Here is an 18,435-nt window from a genome sequence, read left to right on the forward strand (position 1 = left end):
AAAAAAAAAACTAAGAGTAGAGCGGCACATAGAGAATACGAGAAGAAAAATTTAAAAAAAAAAGTTTAATAAAATATACTGTTTCGATCAACTAGAGTCTTGTGCAGTTGGTGTAAATTATACATTGTGGGTAATTAGGCCAATGTTTAAACTAGTCTTTATCTTTGCTCCTTTGTTTTTTTGACGTAAGGGGTCAACTTTAGACCAAAAAAAGAAAAAGATATAGGGGTCAAATGAGAAGGGTTTCTAACACATGGACCTATAAGAGCTTGATTTTCAAACACTGAGAGAGGTCAAATGACCCTTCTGACCCCCCTTTAGCTACGCCCCTGCGAGAAATGATGCATTTCTAATAAATTGTCACACATGTTTGAGTGACTTTTAACCGTAGATACATGCAAGTTTTGTGCAGAGCATTGTATCAATGGTTACAAATTTGTCACCGGTCAAAGTACGATTGTCATATGAGCAAAGTAGTCATGATGTTAATTTGATATTGTTATTATTTGTAACATATTGTAGTTGGTTTGTTATAACGGACGAAGAAATTAATAGAAAATGCTCATGTTATGTGTGACTGAGCTATTCTGGACCATTGGAAGAAACTGATACAAGTTTAACCGTCTAATTTGATTTACGTTGAACACTTTATTGGTGTGTTTGGATGCGGGTGAATTCCTGAGAATTTAATCAAAAATAGGAAATTCCTAATTTCTTAAGATTATTTCCCCCGTTTGGATTCCTTTCCTGTGGAATTAGCAATTTCTACGGGAAAATAATCGTGGAATTTGAAAGCTTATATTCCCGACTTGAATTCCTCACAAAATATGTGTCATTTTTCAATTCTCTTAACTGAGGTTAGTCTAAATACAAATTCTTGTCATTTTAAAACTATATGTCATGAAATCCAAACAACGGAATTCTTAATTAATAGAATTTAAATTCATGGAATTGTAATTCCCATGATTTTGAAATTTCTATAGAAATTGAAATTACTTTATCCAAACTCAACGTAAGTATTTTTATGTCAATGATATCATCTCACAGATGAAGAACTGAATAGAAAATGCTCATGATAGGTGTGACCGAAGTATTTTGGCCCATTGGAAAAACCTATGTGACTTTAACGGTCCAGTTTCATTTACATTGAACAGTATAAACATTATTTCTACAGTAGTGATATCATCTCACCGGTAACCTGGTGCCAAAAAAAAAAATCTTATCTATTTTATGGTTCTAGTTTTTTTATCCTTGATCTGAAGAGAAACTTTTAGCATGGTACCAAAAGCAAAAACTACAAAAAGAGAAAACTTCCCAATTTTGGGATTCAAATCTCCTCTCAATTTCAAACGTCACCACAAGGAACAATCAACAATGGATTATTAGACAGCTCTCATGTGTTGCTTGCACAAAAATTAAGGGATAGAACAGTGTTGAAGAGGAGAGATCCCACATTGGAAAAGTGATAAATAAAATATAACTAATGAGTGGATCAGTCCTAATTGTACTGAGTCATTTTGTGATTAAAATTCAAACACCTTAAAGGTGGTTAAGTTTAGACACAATATCGGTACACGGATTATCCTCGGGCCACACTTGTCGATTTTTAACATGATATCAGAGCGATCCCTCTCCAGTTGTGTCTCCAATGAGCCCGGGTTGGTTCTTTCAAGGGTCATAGCTCTAGTTTGGTTCTTTTGAGTTTGGGGTTTTTTCAAGTTTGAGGTTTTTTCAGTTGTCATGAGGAATTTGAGGTTCTTTCTATTGTTATGAGACCCGAGTTCAAGTTTGTTAATCAGTTTCACATGTAACCTAATTTTTAGGTCTGCACGTGAACACATGAAGGGGAAGTGTTGAAGATGAGAGATGCCACATCTCAAAAACAATTATGGCCCTATGTAGTACAATGTATCGTTTTTCATCGTTTTCCTAACTAGTACGACCCAACCAGTCCTAACCAGTACAATGTAGCATTTTTAGACTTATGAACCTGGATCCTGTGAACCTCCATTAAGATTCCAAGATCAAGGCGTATCAAAAAAAAAAAATCCAAGATCAAGGGCTCAATGCCTCCACCAAAATTTCAAATATTATGGCAACTAGTGGAAAACTCGAAAACAAGCTGTGTACTATGAATGACCATGGCCCTGCACGTAACTCTATTCACAGTTTCACACAAACACCATGATCCCTGGTTTCCATAACCAAATGCATCAACTTCATATGCACCCTTTGTGTCTCACTCATCAACCTGCCATTTTCATGGCCATTTTTGCTGCAACAAACTCTCACGGCGCTATATAAATCACTTGATGTGAAGAGGTAGCAGAGCAAGACAGGCAACAACAAACAACTAAATGATGACAAGACCAAAATGGGCGTGCATGGCTCTTTTGCTATTTCTTAGCTTGGGAGTTAGCTCTGCTGGTAGAGTCACAGTGGTGGATAATGATAAGCCCGAAAAGTTTGTCTTGGGTGGTCATATTGGTTGGAACCCGGGCTACATCGGAGGTATTATTGAAGGGGCTCTTGGCCACAAGAGGCCCCAGACTCCCCCCACGCCACCACCCAGCCCAGATGAGACCTCTATTGCTGGAGCCACAGAAGAAGGTTATGTTGGAGGCCAAGGCGGTGGATATGGTAGCGGCCAAGTAGGCGGTATTAGTGGGGGAGGAGGAGGCGGCAGAGGCGGCAGCTTTGGTAAAGGTGGAGGAGGTGGATGGGGTGGTGGAGGTGGTGGCGGCGGCTTTGGTAAAGGTGGAGGTGGAGGTGGAGGTGGTGGCCGAGACCGTCACCGAGGCGGTGATGATTACAGTGACCAAAGTGGCGTTGGCGGCAATTGGCGAGACTGCCACCGAGTTGGTGATGATTGCGGTGACCAAAGCGGCTGCGATAGTGGGGACCAAAGCAGTGGCAGTGATTGTGGGGACCAAAGTGGCGGTGATAACCGGGGCCAAGGCGGCAGCCCAAGCACTGTTGTCCCAGGTTTCACCATTCCTGGCTTTGAAATTGGTGGTGTGATCGGCGGTGAAATTGGTATCGGAACTTCTGGCGGTTTATACTGCAAACCAATTAAATGCCATGGTAATAACTGCAGAGGAGTTCGTTTGTACTTTGAAAACTCAAATGATCCCAAAATGGCGGGAAGCAATGGTCAAAAACAAAATATGAACCATGAAGAGGAGGATAAACACAGCATGAATACCCTGGCTGCTTCAGAACCAATGGATACCCGTGATACTACTGGGATCAGACCTCCGGCAGATACGGACCCTCCATCACCACCACTCAATGTTGCTGCAGAACCAGAACCAGTTGATCCCCTAAAACAAGAAAGCGTGGTCCCAAAACCGTCACCATGATCAGACTAGAATATCTATGTTAATAAAGCCTGGTGTGATCTACAGTACGATGCGACATATAACTAGCTGAATAAGAAAGCATGGAAGCAATATAACTCACATAATGGATATCATATACTGGTAAACTTGTTCCATTTTTCAATAAACTCGTTGGCTGTGTTGTGTATGAGTATAAACAAGGATCGCTAACCAGTAGACTGCCATTTCACTTGATGTAAGCAACAGTACAACCATAATTCATTGGACTTTCTGCTTCAAACTTGGCTACTCGTGGATGTTTCCTTAAAATTTCAAGTGCTCGCTCTTTGATAACCCCTGTGCCCATCCCATGTACAACAAAAAGAACTGACTGAGACTCTCTAGACGCGATGGCCATGTCCAGATTGTAAGAAGCTTCCTCTGCCCTCATGCCACGGAGATCCACTGTGTTCTTTGATGTTTGTATCGCTGGACTATAAGAAACCTCCCCATCTTTGCTTTCCACAGTACGGCTCTGCCAAACCTGCAATTTCAATCATAAAAATGAGACTCCATTGAATTTGATTAAAAGCATCTATGAGATACAAGGTCAAAACTGCAAAACAAACTTGATGGTACTATATGGTATCCCTCTCATTATCGAGAGAACAAACATGCATCCCCAGTAAACATGCAGCCTTAGAGCAAGTGCATGCAAGTGGAGTATTGCAGTGTGTTATAAATATTAATATATTATGGTTTTGATGATGTATTTGACACCAAGTATATTCGTTTGTAAAGACTATTGTTGTGTACTCTATATGAAGAGTCCAAATGAAATGCAATAATGTATATGGAATAAGTAGGAGTACTGCATACCTGCTGCTTCAAACGTGGGACAGAACTAGTCGTGGCATTCTTTTCACTACTAGGAATAGCTCTGATCTCATTATTCTTCAACCTAACCTTAATTTTACCATATTGTACGAGCACTGTCCCGTCATCTCCAGGTGCTTCAACAACAGTAGCTATCTTATCTCTGAGTCCCTTCAAATAGACTTGTTCCCCAGATCGAGGTGTGTATGAGGTCTCAGATGTCTCATTAACCAAGAAGCCATCTTCAGGACTGTGAGCCTCAATAATAGATGCAACTGCGGCTTCTGATTTCTTAATCAGCAAATTCAATTGATCAGCACTGGCAGTTTTGAGTCGATTATCGAACTCCTGAAGCACAGCTTCCAATTGAGATTTGACAATCTTCACTTCTTTCCGAACCTGTAGGGTTTCCTTTTCCATAAGAGCTCTCTTGCGCATGTCAAGATCTTCTGCCTCATCTTGGATCTTCAATCATATAAAAGAAAACTAATTACAGGTGTATAAACAACTGTCATTCTCTTCCAGTATAATAGCTAACACTAGCAAGCAAATTTGCCAATAAAATCATGCCCACTAAATCAGATGCTAATAACTCTTAATTAAAAAAGCAAGGTACCAAACTGATATTCTTCCCTGGAATTGAGTTGAAGTAACAAAATTTAATCTTGATTGTAACAAATGGAAAGAGAAAACTCAGAAAAGTGCCACACACAAAACAAGAAACAAAAATTAGCAGGCTTGCAGTAGATATAACACAATTCTATCAGACTAGAGCTACTTTAACAATACCTCACGATAAATATCCCTGGTTTCTGAATGAAGAGTCGCTGCCATCTTAGCTTGAGCTTCCAGTCTGTTTCTTTCCTCTATTAATGACCGATAAAGCATACCTTTACGCTCTTGCTGCTTTTCTGGCCTTAACCTTTCCACCCAATCTTGTGCACGCTCAATTACTTGTTGGTTAAAACCAATTGATTTAGCAATACTCAATGCATTTGAATCACCAATACTTCCCCATAGGACCCGATAAGTTGGTAATAAGGTTTCTGAAGAAAACTCCATGGCTGCATTTTCAAACTGGTGATCCTTTTCTTTTAGTAGACTTAAGTCCGCATAATGAGTAGTAACAACAGCTAAGTTAACACGATCTTTGAGATACTGCAAGATGCTGGTAGAAAGAGCCACGCCTTCTGAAGGATCAGTTCCACTACCAATTTCATCAATGAGGACAAGTGATTCTTTTGAGGCGACTTCCAAAATATTACGGATCCTTGATATGTGTCCACTAAATGTTGAGAGGCTTTGCTCAAGAGACTTCAATTGAAAAACCATAGTCAGGCTAAATGAACAACGTAAGGAATCAAGGATTTATTGACATAAATAAGGTACTACCTGTTGATCTCCAATATCAGCTAGAACAAGATCAAACCATGGAAGTCTTGGCTGGCTTTTAGCAGGCAAATACATTCCAGCTTTTGACATAAGAGATGCCAGGCCCAAAGTTTTCATGGAAGCTGTTTTCCCGCCAGTATTAGGCCCTGAGATTACAACCACTCTGGTTCCATATCCAATTTTGATATCTATCGGCACTGGAAAATCAGATACACCACTAGATAAACTTCGATAGACCATTTTTACATCATTTCGGTCTTTGGAGGAAAGTGAGCTTCTAGAACTGGATGCAACGGCATCAGACAAACTTCTAAGAGATGACTCAAGGAGCAAAGGATGCTGTATTCCTTCAACATCTACCGACATCCCAAGTTCAGTGGCACCATTATCTAAACCGTTGTCATCCATGGAACTGAAAATTGGGCGTACCCCATTCATCCACCGAGCATAAGCAGCTCTCGCAAAAGCAAGATCAGCCTCTACAATCTTATCCAACAAATACACTATCTCCGCTTCAGATTTTGCAACTTCCGACGTAAGGAAGCTCAAAATGCCTATCTCCTCAGCCTTCTCAGCATTCGAAAGCCTCACTTCCATGTTGTTCAACTCCACCGCCTCACTCGGCTCCATGAAGTACGTCACACCAGAACTACTAGCTTCCAACACCACACCATCGGGAACCAAATACTTGTACCTAGCTCTAACACCCACACACATCCTCGCCCTGCGCTTCGTCACCAAAGGACTATCAATCCCACCGGCCTTAAATATCTTAGACGACGTTTCCTTCAACAAAGCATCCAATTTCTCCATGTTCCTCTTCTTCTCAAACCTAATGATCTCCAAGTCCTCACTAGCCGTGTCGAGAATCTCCAAAAGATTGCAGTCTATGCACAGCCCTATAGTCCTCTCCAGCTTCACTAGAAAATCACAATCCTCAAGTACTTCAAGCAATGGCAAGTACCTAATGTATAACTTAACAAAAATAATAAATCATAAAAATCTGATTTCTCATATCATCACTATCTAAAATCATGGACTAAATTCAGTACTATTTCTCACAATTCAAGCTCAATAACACCGATACCTATCAGAATCTGCTCCCGAAGCTAAGGCCTTCAGCTTCTCGAACAAGGCCTTTGCGGCTATGAGTGTTCTGCGCACAGCGCAGAGCTCGTTGACGGTGAGCAATTTTCCCGAAACGGCGGCGTTTACGATCTCCGAGACGTCCTCGACGGAGTGGAAATCCGACGGCGGAGAACCGATCTCTGCGATGGCGGAGATCGCGGCGGCGGTTTGATCTAGAAGCTTCAGGCTCTCGGACTTGGATTTTCCGAGGGGAATTCGGGCGTTCTGAGCGGCGGAGAAGCCCATGGAGGTGGAGGCGAGAGCGGAGAGGCGGTCGCAGACGGAGGCCCATTCGAGGATTTCGAGGGTTTCGGATTGGAGGGAGTGGGCGAGGGTGCGATGGTTGGGGTTTGAGTCAGGCGAGCCGGGGAGAGAGAAGTGAGCGACGGCGGCGGCGGCGGCGATGGCGGTGGGTTTGGAGAAGGTTAGGTTGAATGGAGTGAGGGAGGTGAGCATTGCTCTTTGCATCTTATCCAGTTTTGAAAAACAATGGAGGCAAAACAAACACGGTATATCACTTCGCGCGCCTCTATGAAACGACATGTCATTTCTTTAGACCAGCTAGAGACGACTAGTCGTCTATATCTTTTTAAATGGTCCTCAGCCCGTCTAGCCCACCCCGGCCCATTCCGCCTAGACGCGTCCCGTCTCCGCCTAGCCCACTAACAGCCCAATTCGCTTATGTTTTATTTTTTTTGAGTGACGATGGACAATAACAGATGTGTTCTAGGATATTCTATATCCTTCTAGGATATTTCTTATGTGTGTCATACCAACATGATATGTAGTTGGATTAGGACTATGTATTCATTATCATTACCATATCGGTATTGTGTAATTCCCTATATAAATTACTCATATCAATGAATAAAATACATCTCTTTCACAATTCTCTATTCTCAAATCTCTCTTACTAAACTACGTTATTAGCACTTAGCTCAACCCTTGAGCTAATAGTCTTTCCAAAACCCTAAAAACAAAATCATTTTTTTTTAAACCAAAAGTTCTCGGCCCTGCCTCGGCCTCGACATCGTCGCTACACCCGATCACCGCTTCCCGGCCGTCGGCCCCGCCTCCTTTCCTGGTTATTTTCCAATCAAGCTTTCAATCAAGAATCCGAGTTTTTCAGCATGTTTTAAACCCTAAACTTTTCAAGTTCAATAAACTCAGGGGAAATAAAGTGTTTTCTCCTCTTCTTCACCTCCATTCTATGCTTGGGTATGTGTAAATTGCAGGTTCAAATCCCGGATTTCCTCCCCGGGTCCAAAGTTGTGTTTGATTAACTTTGGTTCTTTCTTTTAAAGGTGTGTTTGATCACCTTCACATAGTTTTCCGGATCGTGTTTGATCGACTCCAGACACTTTAGGGTTGTATGTGATCAACCCTCGTGAGATAAACCAAAATAATAAAAGCATCGCATTTGAGTATCCTTCGGGTCTCTATAAGAAAATTAATACAACTTGGTTTCTCTTGTGTGTAGATGGACAAAAGCATCGAATTTGATGTCATCGACACCCATAGTACTGAGTACCATCAATGGGTGTCAGATATTAAGCAAACCTTTATTGCTAAAGATCTTACCGAGACCATATTTTCGGATCCAAATCAGGACCCGCCTCATAAAGGAACAAAATCTCAGGCGCTAATGTTCCTCCGAAAGCATATCGATCTCACACTACACAGGCAGTATCAATTGAAACATGATCCAAAAGATATATGGGATGCCCTCGCTGAACATTTCGGCAATATTCATTCAAAAGATCTACGGAGGAACATAAGCGCCTGAGATTTTGTTTTTTTATAAGGCGGTTCCTAATTTGGATCGAGGAATATGGTCTCGGTAAGATCTTTAGCAATAAAGGTCTGCTCAATATCCGAGACCCATCGAGACCCATCGATGGTACTCAGTACCATGGGCATCAAGGACATCAAATTCGATGCCTTTGTCCATCTTCACACAAGAGAAACCAAGTAGTATTAGTTTTCTTATAGAGACCTGAAGGATACTCAAATACGATGCTTTTATTGTTTTGGTTTGTCTCACGAGGGTTGATCACACATAACCCTAAAGTGTGCGGAGTCGATCAAACACAACCCGAAAAACTTTGTGAAGGTGATCAAACACACCTTCAAAAGAAAGAACCAAAGTTGATCGAACACAATTTTGGACCCAGGGAGGAAATCCGGGATTTGAACCTGCAATTTACACAGACCCAAGCATAGAATGGAGGTGAAGAAGGGGAGAAAACAATTTAGTTCCCCCAAGTTTATTGAACTTGAAAAGTTTAGGGTTTAAAACATACTGAAAAACTTGGATTCTTGATCGAAAGCTTGATCGGAAAAAACCAGGAAAAGAGACGGGGCCGACGGCTGGGAAGCGGCGGTCGGGTGTAGCGATGGTGTCAGGGCTGAGAACTTTTGGTTTAAAAAAAAAACGATTTTGTTTTTAGGGTTTTGGAAAAACTATTAGCTCAAAGGTTAAGCCAAGTGCTAATAACGTAGTTTAGTAAGAGAGATTTGAGAATAAAGAATCGTGAAAGAGATGTATCTTATTTATTAATAGGAGTCCTTTATATAAGGAATTACACAATACCAATATGGTAATGATAATGAATACATAGTCTTAATCCAACTACATATCTTGTTGACATAAAGTCAAGGCACACATAAGGAATATCCTAGAAGGATGTAGAATATCCTAGAACACTCCCCCTTGTGCCGCATGCTGCTATGCCGATGGTGCTGATATGTCGCCTCGTTAAAATCTCATCAAGTAACAAAAACCCTGTGGGAGAAAACTAAACCTTGATCATAGGAGAAAAAGAGTGCAACGCACCAATCTACTTTATTGAGATCTTTATTCATATGATACTCCCCCTGATGTGAACATTATTCAGAGAGACTTGATAGCTGACGCATGCCTATACTCTTCACATGTTTTTGAAAAGTAGACTTAGGCAAAGACTTAGTAAATAAGTCTGCCGCGTTTCCTTCAGAACTAACTTGGTTCACTTGAATGTTATAGAAATGCATGTTGTTGTTGGTTGTAGAAGAACTTAGGTGAAATATACTTCGTATTATCACTCTTGATATAACCTAACTTCATTTGCTCAATACAAGCTGCATTATCTTCATATTTGCATGTAGGTCTATCGGTTGTAGAATTTAATCCATTAGTCTATCTAATGTGTTTAATGATTGACCTCAACCATACACATTCTCGAACAGCTTCATGTAGAGTAATAATCTCTGCATGATTTGAGGATGTCGCCACTAGAGTCTGCTTTGTAGACCTCCAAGATATTACTGTATTCCCAATAGTGAACACATAACAAGTTTGCGAACATCATTTATGAGGATCAGATAAATATCCGGCGTCTGCGAAACCTACCAACGTATTGTTGGGTGTCTCGGCATAGGCCAAGGCAGCAGTGGCGTGCATGATGTCGGACCCGTATCCGACAGTCGTACCGGTGGCGTTCATGGCGGTGGTCCAGTCCTTCTGTGGGTCGGTGTCGTGACTTCCATGGGTCGTAGGACCATATTCTGTCATTCTTGAATCAGTGTTAGGAAAGAACAATCCCAAGTCAATGGTACCCTTAAGATATCGAAAGATGTTTTTGACTCCGGTCCAATGACGTTGGGTTGGCACTGAGCTAAATCTAGCTAACAAGTTGACTGAGAAGGCAATGTTTGATCGAGTGCATTGAGCTAAGTACAATAATGCGCATATTGCACTAAGGTATGAGACTTCTGCGCCCAAGACCTCTTTGTCGTCTTCTTTTGGACGGAATGGATATTTAAACGGTTAGAACAATGCGGAAAATTCACTATGGGTTTTAATCCTTTTTTTTTTCATTTTAAAATGGTTGGCTCCCCTTACCCGCTGGGCTCACGAAACCTCTAACCGCGTAGCCCTATCTTTTCTCCACCTAGCCCGCATAATGTCTAGTCCAACTCATTTTTTTATTATTTCTTTTTAAATGGGTGGACCCCCGACCCAGCTGAGCCCACTTCGCCTCTAACCGGCTAGACACGCCTGACACGCCTCTTTTCTGAGTTTAAATTTTTATTTGTAATTTTATTTTTTTCGTTGAATTTCATATTACTTTTTGATTGGGCGGATGAGCCTGGGATTTGGTAAACGACGCCGTTTTTCTTAGCTCAAGCAATGTTCAATTTCTCGTCTTCATTGTCGGTTTTGGATTGATTTTTTTGTTTTTATCATCTTCGTTTTCGTCTCGTAGTTTTGGATCGGATTGAATGCGGTGTACGTTTCAGTGGTTTAGAGATTCGGGGATTGGAGAAGCATGTATTACTGGAAATAGTTACAGTTTGAGTTAATCGATAGTTTGATGCTTTTACTGGGTTAATCGATAGTTTGATGCATGTACTTAGTATGGAGTTTTGTATTAAAAAGATGTTAGATTTTACTAGAATGATTGAAATTTTGAGATTAATTTTTTTGTCATCAGATATTGTACAGTGCATTAATCCCTATAATTTCTACAATTTAGTTGGGGTGTTGCTAGATGTACCTAGCAAATTACTAAATGTACCTAACATTATTTTTTATACCAATTATACCCCTACTTGAATAGAAAAGATGAATAAAAAGGCAGATGAAACTGCAGTGTTCCAGGAACTCCTCCTCTGTCTTTAATCATTGTTTAGTGCCGTTTGATGAGAAAAGAAGAAGGAAAAAAATTGTTTGGGATAGACTTGAAACTTGTGTTTCGGCGAACAAGTTCATCATGATCGGGGAATTGGTAAGAAGAGTATACAAACCTCTTGCTCAACAACTCCTTTGATCGGTAAAGCCTCTATTCGTTGAGGTACGCATGGAAAAGAAACATTCATGAGGTAGAAAGGATTTTCCCAGTTACTCATCGATCTCCAACAGAATTCGTATTACTGGCTGCAACCACCACCACCACACACTGACACACCCTAATTCTTTACTCTTCCGATCCGAGAACCCAGACTCCCGCAATGACAAGATTGGAGATTTTGGGGCCAGAGACCCGTAACCGGCAGCGATACCCACAGAGCTGAATAATTGCCAAATCTACTTCAAGCTCAACGCCAAATCCCACTTCAACCCGTAATGGGTTTCCAGAGCAGTGGAACATATCAAAAGCCAAACCAAAGGATTTTTTTTTTTTCAACAGATCAAAACAGAAAAGGTAAAATAGAGGGTTTGAGTTTGTTCTATCTTTCCTTAATTGTTTTCCCATAATCTTTGTATCTTCGTTAATGGAAGAGAGAGCACGAGGTACTGGATATAGTTTTTAGAATATATGTCGGGTGTAAATAGATATAGGGGTAAAATTGACCAAAATTAAAATATCGGATCTACTTAGTTATTTGTTGGGTACATTTAGAAACACCCTTTAGTTGTTATTGTGTTAATTTAACTGTGCAAAAGCTTTTAACCAAAAAAAAAAACTGTGCAAAAGCTTGGATTCTCGTTCTTCCCGCCACTCCGCACTCAAATGCATCCACACCGATTCCTCTTCCTACTCCTCCTCATCTCCAGACAGACCAGACTACACCAGAAAATCAGAAGAGCTTCGGACGTTAGTGCTGAAAGGATTTCACGTCGTCGGAGCTTTAGTTGTGGCCGATTCCGACGAAGAGAAGCGCGCAGAATATTTTCCAGCTCTGGAAGAAGTTAGTTAGAATGTTGGTTGTAGATTTCAAGCTAGAAGTGCTCTGTTATGCATCCAAAGGTCTCCCACAGATGCATGCAATTTCAAAGTTAGTCATCCCAGGGTTAGTTGGTCAGTTGAATATAGAAGACTATCCAGGGTGAGAGAAAAATGGATTTCTGATAATTTCCTTTTTGCAGCATTTACTAATTTCGTCTAGCTACGTAGATATAGTTTTGATCATTTAGCACATAAGTTCTTGGGGTTGCCAATCACATCTTGTAGTTCACCAGCAAGTGCAAATGGATATATCAAATTTTACATCAAACTGTCGAATGTCGATTACATATTTGGGAAAGCACTATTTACATTGCCTGGAAACGGCATCAAATCAATGTTTAACAGTGACACATACACTATCATACAGTATTATTAGTGATAGCGGAAAGGTGATTCTGATAGGAATCAAGCTGGATATTGATTCTCATTCTTGTGGACTTATTCAGAGCTATCTTATATGAACAGGTACTATATCAGAATGCGCTAGAGTTAAGGATGAAACAATGAGACCAGTAGTGCCAAGACTTGCATAAGTGAGCCACCTTGATCACAAAATTGAATATGTGAGAACCGTGAGATAGAGTCAATGCCTAGGAAGAAACAAATTGAAAATAAAAAGAACAGTGTTCATGTTGCGAGTTTTACTTGGTAATCACGTTAGAGTTGTTCTTTGGCGAGAATCGGAACACCACAGGCTACAGGAGCATGATTTCCTTCTTTGAAGACAAGGTTTCCTCTAACAAAAGTAGCTGAGACTTTTCCAGATAACTTTGTTCCCATGTAGGCTGAAATACTCTATAACACAGGAAAGAAAGTGTATGGTATGATTTTCGACCACCAGACAACAAATGCAGTAAAAGCTCAACTTAAAGATTTTTGACCAAGAGTATGGCATGATTGTTGATCAGAAAAAGTTAAATGATGAAATAAAAAGTAGAGGCAAGGCGTGCATACTGGATGCTTAATATATACAGGATGGCTATCATCAAGGTCAATTTCAACATCTGGATTCCATACTACGATATCTGCATTGTTTCCAATTGCAATTGCCCCCTGCAAGGTAGAACTGGATCATTTCATGTGACTTGAATCAGGATGTCATTTATAGTCACACCTGCAATATATTTTACTGACTCGGGAATGAAAGACTTGTTTTGGTGTATAATCATGCTAAATTAAGGGAATGTAATTCTCATATCCTTATAATCAACAGATGATAAGGATATCACCTTTAGTTTTTGTCCAGCAAGTTTGGCCGGCCTTTCGCTCCACCATAGAGCCATTTGTTCTAAAGTTACTCCATATTTCTGGCCATACGACCATGTCACAGGAAGAACAAACTGCAAGTTCCCACATAAGAATGCGGTCATTTCTCAAAAATCACAAAAGATTGCAATTTGGAGGAAAAATATGGAAAGCCAACTGAAGCAAGAGTTCTTTTTCAATAAAGCAAGGCGACTTCTTCATTAACAGTACTAAAGAACCTATCCATTTCACATAAATTAGCAGTCAGGTTTCTAGAGCAAGAGACACAAACCTGCAAACATGAGATACCACCCCAAGCCTTTAGAAAGTCACCATCATCCAGACGCTTAAGCTCGGGCGTTGTTGGTGAATGATCAGAGCTCAACATGTCAAGATCCCCTTCCTGAAACAACAATGAGAAGAAGTAGAACCATAGTTTATATATAGGCATCCTATCATATACATACAGGGAATACAGGTAAACATAAAGTAATTACATACCACTAAAGCTGTCCACAGTTTTTCCTTATTGACAGCATCACGGATGGGTGGAGAACACTTAAAACGAGTATCTCCATCCCGAATCTCTTCTGCTGAGAAAGCTAAGTAGTGGGGGCACGTCTCAACAGTTAAACTGTCGCCTCCTCTTTTTGCTTCCTGCAAGAATGTAAGAAAACACAGCAGCTAAATCGTTAACAAAGATCAATTTCTTTCGGAAAGTAGGCACTAGTGGTTAGTTATTAAATGGTTTGTTGGGAAAATGAGGAAGTGATGACCATTGTATCCATGAGACTAGCAAGACCGCAAAAAACATATTTTATAAATGACTCTACCTTAATAAGATCTAATGAAGAGCTTGAGTCAGACAAGTGCACAATATGAAGATGAGCTCCTTCTGCAGGAGCACCAATCCTTGTGTCCTTTGTCAAGGTAACTAGGTCTTTTATAGCTGCCTCTTCCCTGGTTTGGAAATAGAGGAAATTGTTATTACACATAAGTTCATAATCTTTGAATCAAACCATTTTCTTGAACAATATTAGATTACCATGAAGGTGGCCTGGTTTTGAGATATGTCGAATAAGAACGAGCATCATTACTATTATCTTCGATGCCCAAGTTAGTTTCAGGATCAGGTTGTTTCTCTGCATGTACAAGTAAAGGCCTTCGATATTTTGCCAGTACAGACAGACCCTCCTGAAAATGATTGATACCGATATGCAGATATTTGAAAACACATCAGCAGTATGAAAAGAACTTCAGCTATCCCAATGAATATGCTGATCAAATTAGTACAGATTTTTTTAGTATGCGGCAATGGTATCAACAAATAAGACATTCTATGCTTGCCTTCAAGTGCAAGTTGAATCCCACATTTTATATGATAGAAGGAGAACTAAACCCCATGTAACAAACCTTTATATGACTGCTATTTGTCATAGGAAAGTCATTGATCCCTGATGGACACATGAAAGACTACAAAAACAGACATCAAAGAATTCATCAGATGAGGATATGATAACATACAAAGTAAAAGAACCAAGTGATTAATATGTCTTCTGCTCATGGCATGTTTTCACTGTTCTTTGAAGGCATGTAATACCACTCTTGAACAATAGTTACCTTCAAACCAAGAGCACCGGCATTTAAGAGATCCTCAAGAGCAGATTTGTTGAATGCATTTTCAGGAACAAGGCCTCCCCAGAAACCTGTTCAAATTGTAGGCTTAGTAATTCTCAAAAGACTTGATTAAATGTATCTTAACATATAGTTTTCAAAAACATACCAACATCAACATAAATTCTGCTCTCAGCAGCCTTAAGCTTGAGCTCCAAGGTCTCTCTAGAAACAGTGGAAGGAAAGCTATTCAGAGGCATGTCAACCAAGGTTGTTATACCACCTGTATAGAAAATAAATGACCAAATTATATACTGGTTCACTGAACTTATAATCAAAAGTAAACATTACAGGCATACCAGCAGCAGCAGCTTTAGTCCCTGATGGAAATCCTTCCCACTCACTTCGTCCAGGATCATCAAGATGTGCATGCCTGTATAATCATTAGAATTTAGATCCAGAACTGGCATTCTAGTGTATTCATGTATGCAGAGTTTTCAATTTTTTGCATGCTTATAACGAAAGTTAAATTCAAGTTACTAAAACCTCGATTAACCTCAGAAACTATGTACAAACAGGCTATATAGAGAATTTCTTACACATCAATCAAGCCGGGCATGACAACAGCATCTCCATAATCGATTACATTCTCCAACTTGGTTTTCCCATCCTTTTCCTCTTTTTTAACAATAGAGACAATCTTCCCCTCCTTCACCTCAACTGCCCATCACACATTTCACAAAAACTACATCAAAACAATAGAATAATATCGATCAAGAACACTGAAAAGTCACATTCCCTGAGATTCCTACAAGGAAAGTGAAGATATGTGTACTTTTGGTGGCATTATTAAGAGGTAGATTGACTAATCGAACTTTACCTAGTCCAGAAATAACCCCTTGAGGTGTCACAATGCGCTTGCTTGCAATCCAATAATGTTGGTAAGGAAGCAGGCTGCATTGCTTCTGATTTAGCTGTCAAATAAAAGCTCAACCAACATCAGAACAACATAACACATTCAACTCTATGACACTCAGATTTCAATGCGAAGTATAATACTAATTCAAAAGCCATCCATAAAAGATCAGTATCATCATAATGATCAGGTTGGTCAATCCTCACACCATTTATTCAAGTGTGCCCCAGGAAAATACACATAAATACACACTCATGGGTAACATAAATGACATGCAAATGATGCAATATAACATTCATGCTCGATTTTTGTGTGCCTGCCAAACCAACATGTCTCTGTATCATTCTAATTTTATCGGATTCCCCCGACCGGGATATAAATGTTAGTCTTATTGCTTCTTTTGTCAATAATTTTTTTTATAAAGATGACGTTGCTGCATATATAACCAACATGATCAGCAGCTAATTTCGTCCACACATCCATACAATTGGCTAATACTTCACCACATTAAACTACTCATTATTTCAGTGACTTCAAGAGAAAAACAACATCAAAATCTAGTCTCAGATTCATTTTTCGGATTCCATCTACTTCAAGTTATATTCATAACCTCATATATCAAATTCTCAACAACAAAAAAATGACCAGAGTAAATAAGTAGAACGGCAGAATAAATATAACAACCGAAAAAATAAAACTGAAAAGAGAATATATATCAGACCGTGGGTGAGTATTGGAAGAAGAAGAAGAGTAAGAAAGAGAGGAGTAGTGTGAGCAGCGGGAAGAGCCTCCATTGCAGCGCCTCCATGTTTTCCGATGAAGTTTCTGACTCTTTCGGGTAACTCGTGACTATAAAACTTGATGGACCAATAGGAGGCGTTTTAATTGGTTTATGATTTTGATACAAAGTATTACATTGCGGTCAGGAGTATGGATATGACAGCCAATGGGGTTGGGGCATGTGGGGATGGTGGAGATAGGAAAGAGGAGAGCAAGTTTGACCGCTGGTGAAGTTAGAGTTGCCCGCAACCCAATGAACCCCGGGGTGTTGGAGATGGGTCCGTTTCTCAGTGGCCAGCGAGAGTTTTGTCGTGTGTGGAAGATGTAAGATCTCACTCTGGTCAGGAGCCAATCAATTGGTGAAAGCTGGCAGCCTTTGTATTTTTGTGAATAAAAGATGAGCCAGTGAAGTAGTCCAAAATAGTGTAATCGAAAAAAACAGTAGTCCAGAATAGCTAATGGTGCACTACTGGTGGTTTGATTAATTGATGACTTGATGTTCAATTGGGAAAATTATCAAAGGCACCTATTATTAATTACTTAATATGAAAGTTGAAAATATATAAATATTTAGACATAGAAGTCGGATCAAAAACGGGACGTCTGTAAGCAAAAGTGCGGACGTTGGCTAAAAATAGCTCAATGTTAATTTGCAGCGGCGGTCTTGTTGATGTCAAAACAAAGTTCCATGTTGAGCTTATTCTTGCTGGTAGACTCGTCAATGATGAGTTTGAGGCCGAGATTGAGGTGCTTGAAGTTTCTGTTGAATTTCCAATGCCATATCTTTTATTCAATCACCTTGGCATTTACTTGCATTGTCGTCTGAGATGTCAATGGTATCTAAGGATAGAAGCAGATTGAGTAAGGATAACGTGACAGTCTCATATTGTATTCAATCCAATGGTTATGTGAAGTCCAAACAAAATCAAGCAACATATAATCCAAGCAGAGAAACCAAAACTTGCATTACCTTGAGTTGTTATGAGCCAAAGTTCTTACTTTAGTTGCAGATATCCGTTTCTGGTTCGGGCTTCATAGATATATAGTGACTCTTATATCTCTTTTAATTATGTAATTTCCAATCGTTTCTAATTTGGTTTTCATATATGTCTTATTATATAGAATCTCTATCACAATTTGTGAAACTTACCTATATCACCGGATTATAATCAACTCGACTTGCCGGATTGTTACTCGACTTTTGTAACAAAAATTTCATATATGTCTTGGAAGTTGGAACAAGCGGCCTAGAGGAGGAGGACACTGTCCAACACTCCAAAGTCCAAAGTCAATCAAAACGCACCACTCAAACGCCACAGACTCGACGCCGGAACCGCGCGTTTTGCTAATGAACCCGGCCCACGTCCGGTCTAGACCCCATAGATTTACCAAACTACCCTCTTCCATATATAGACCCCCCCCCCCCTCTTTCTCTCCATTTCCACCGCTGCAT

General features: G+C 40.0%; 2 protein-coding genes across 2 annotated transcripts; both read right to left on the reverse strand.

Moving 5' to 3' along the window:
- Window positions 1–2,818: 2,818 nt before the first annotated feature.
- On the reverse strand, window positions 2,819–7,184 carry LOC101304953 (mutS2 protein-like). The gene is made up of 5 exons (XM_004295584.1): window positions 6,676–7,184; window positions 5,589–6,552; window positions 4,986–5,510; window positions 4,200–4,661; window positions 2,819–3,864 (listed from the first exon to the last, which is right to left on the reverse strand). Exons 1-5 carry the CDS (start codon window positions 7,182–7,184, stop codon window positions 3,568–3,570), a joined length of 2,757 nt encoding a protein of 918 aa, XP_004295632.1. The 3' UTR covers window positions 2,819–3,567.
- Window positions 7,185–12,654: 5,470 nt separating this feature from the next.
- LOC101297414 (allantoinase-like) lies at window positions 12,655–17,036 on the reverse strand. Its single transcript, XM_004293981.1, has 15 exons — window positions 16,924–17,036; window positions 16,167–16,260; window positions 15,886–16,006; window positions 15,646–15,719; window positions 15,456–15,569; window positions 15,293–15,378; window positions 15,086–15,145; window positions 14,718–14,866; window positions 14,506–14,632; window positions 14,174–14,329; window positions 13,965–14,075; window positions 13,657–13,767; window positions 13,382–13,480; window positions 13,073–13,222; window positions 12,655–12,969 (listed from the first exon to the last, which is right to left on the reverse strand). The coding sequence occupies exons 1-14, from the start codon at window positions 17,008–17,010 to the stop codon at window positions 13,085–13,087; spliced, it is 1,527 nt and encodes a 508-aa protein (XP_004294029.1). The 5' UTR covers window positions 17,011–17,036; the 3' UTR covers window positions 12,655–12,969; window positions 13,073–13,084.
- Between the last annotated feature and the right edge of the window lie 1,399 nt (window positions 17,037–18,435).

The sequence above is a fragment of the Fragaria vesca genome, linkage group LG3 (assembly GCF_000184155.1).
Source record: "Fragaria vesca subsp. vesca linkage group LG3, FraVesHawaii_1.0, whole genome shotgun sequence".
Lineage (NCBI taxonomy): Eukaryota > Viridiplantae > Streptophyta > Magnoliopsida > Rosales > Rosaceae > Fragaria > Fragaria vesca.

Bases quoted from the DNA above. Each gene is read 5' to 3' on its own strand.
- LOC101297414 (XM_004293981.1), bottom strand. From the start codon at position 17,010: ATGGAGGCGCTGCAATGGAGGCTCTTCCCGCTGCTCACACTACTCCTC. The intron at 14,867-15,085 runs GTTTGTTACATG...AATCATTTTCAG, and splicing joins CAAATAGCAGTCATATAAAG to GAGGGTCTGTCTGTACTGGC. The intron at 14,076-14,173 runs GTATGTAATTAC...TTGTTGTTTCAG, and splicing joins AACTGTGGACAGCTTTAGTG to GAAGGGGATCTTGACATGTT.
- LOC101304953 (XM_004295584.1), bottom strand. From the start codon at position 7,184: ATGCAAAGAGCAATGCTCACCTCCCTCACTCCATTCAACCTAACCTTC. The intron at 6,553-6,675 runs GTATCGGTGTTA...GTTATACATTAG, and splicing joins TCGGGAGCAGATTCTGATAG to GTACTTGCCATTGCTTGAAG. The intron at 4,662-4,985 runs GTATTGTTAAAG...ATATGATTGAAG, and splicing joins CCAGGGATATTTATCGTGAG to ATCCAAGATGAGGCAGAAGA.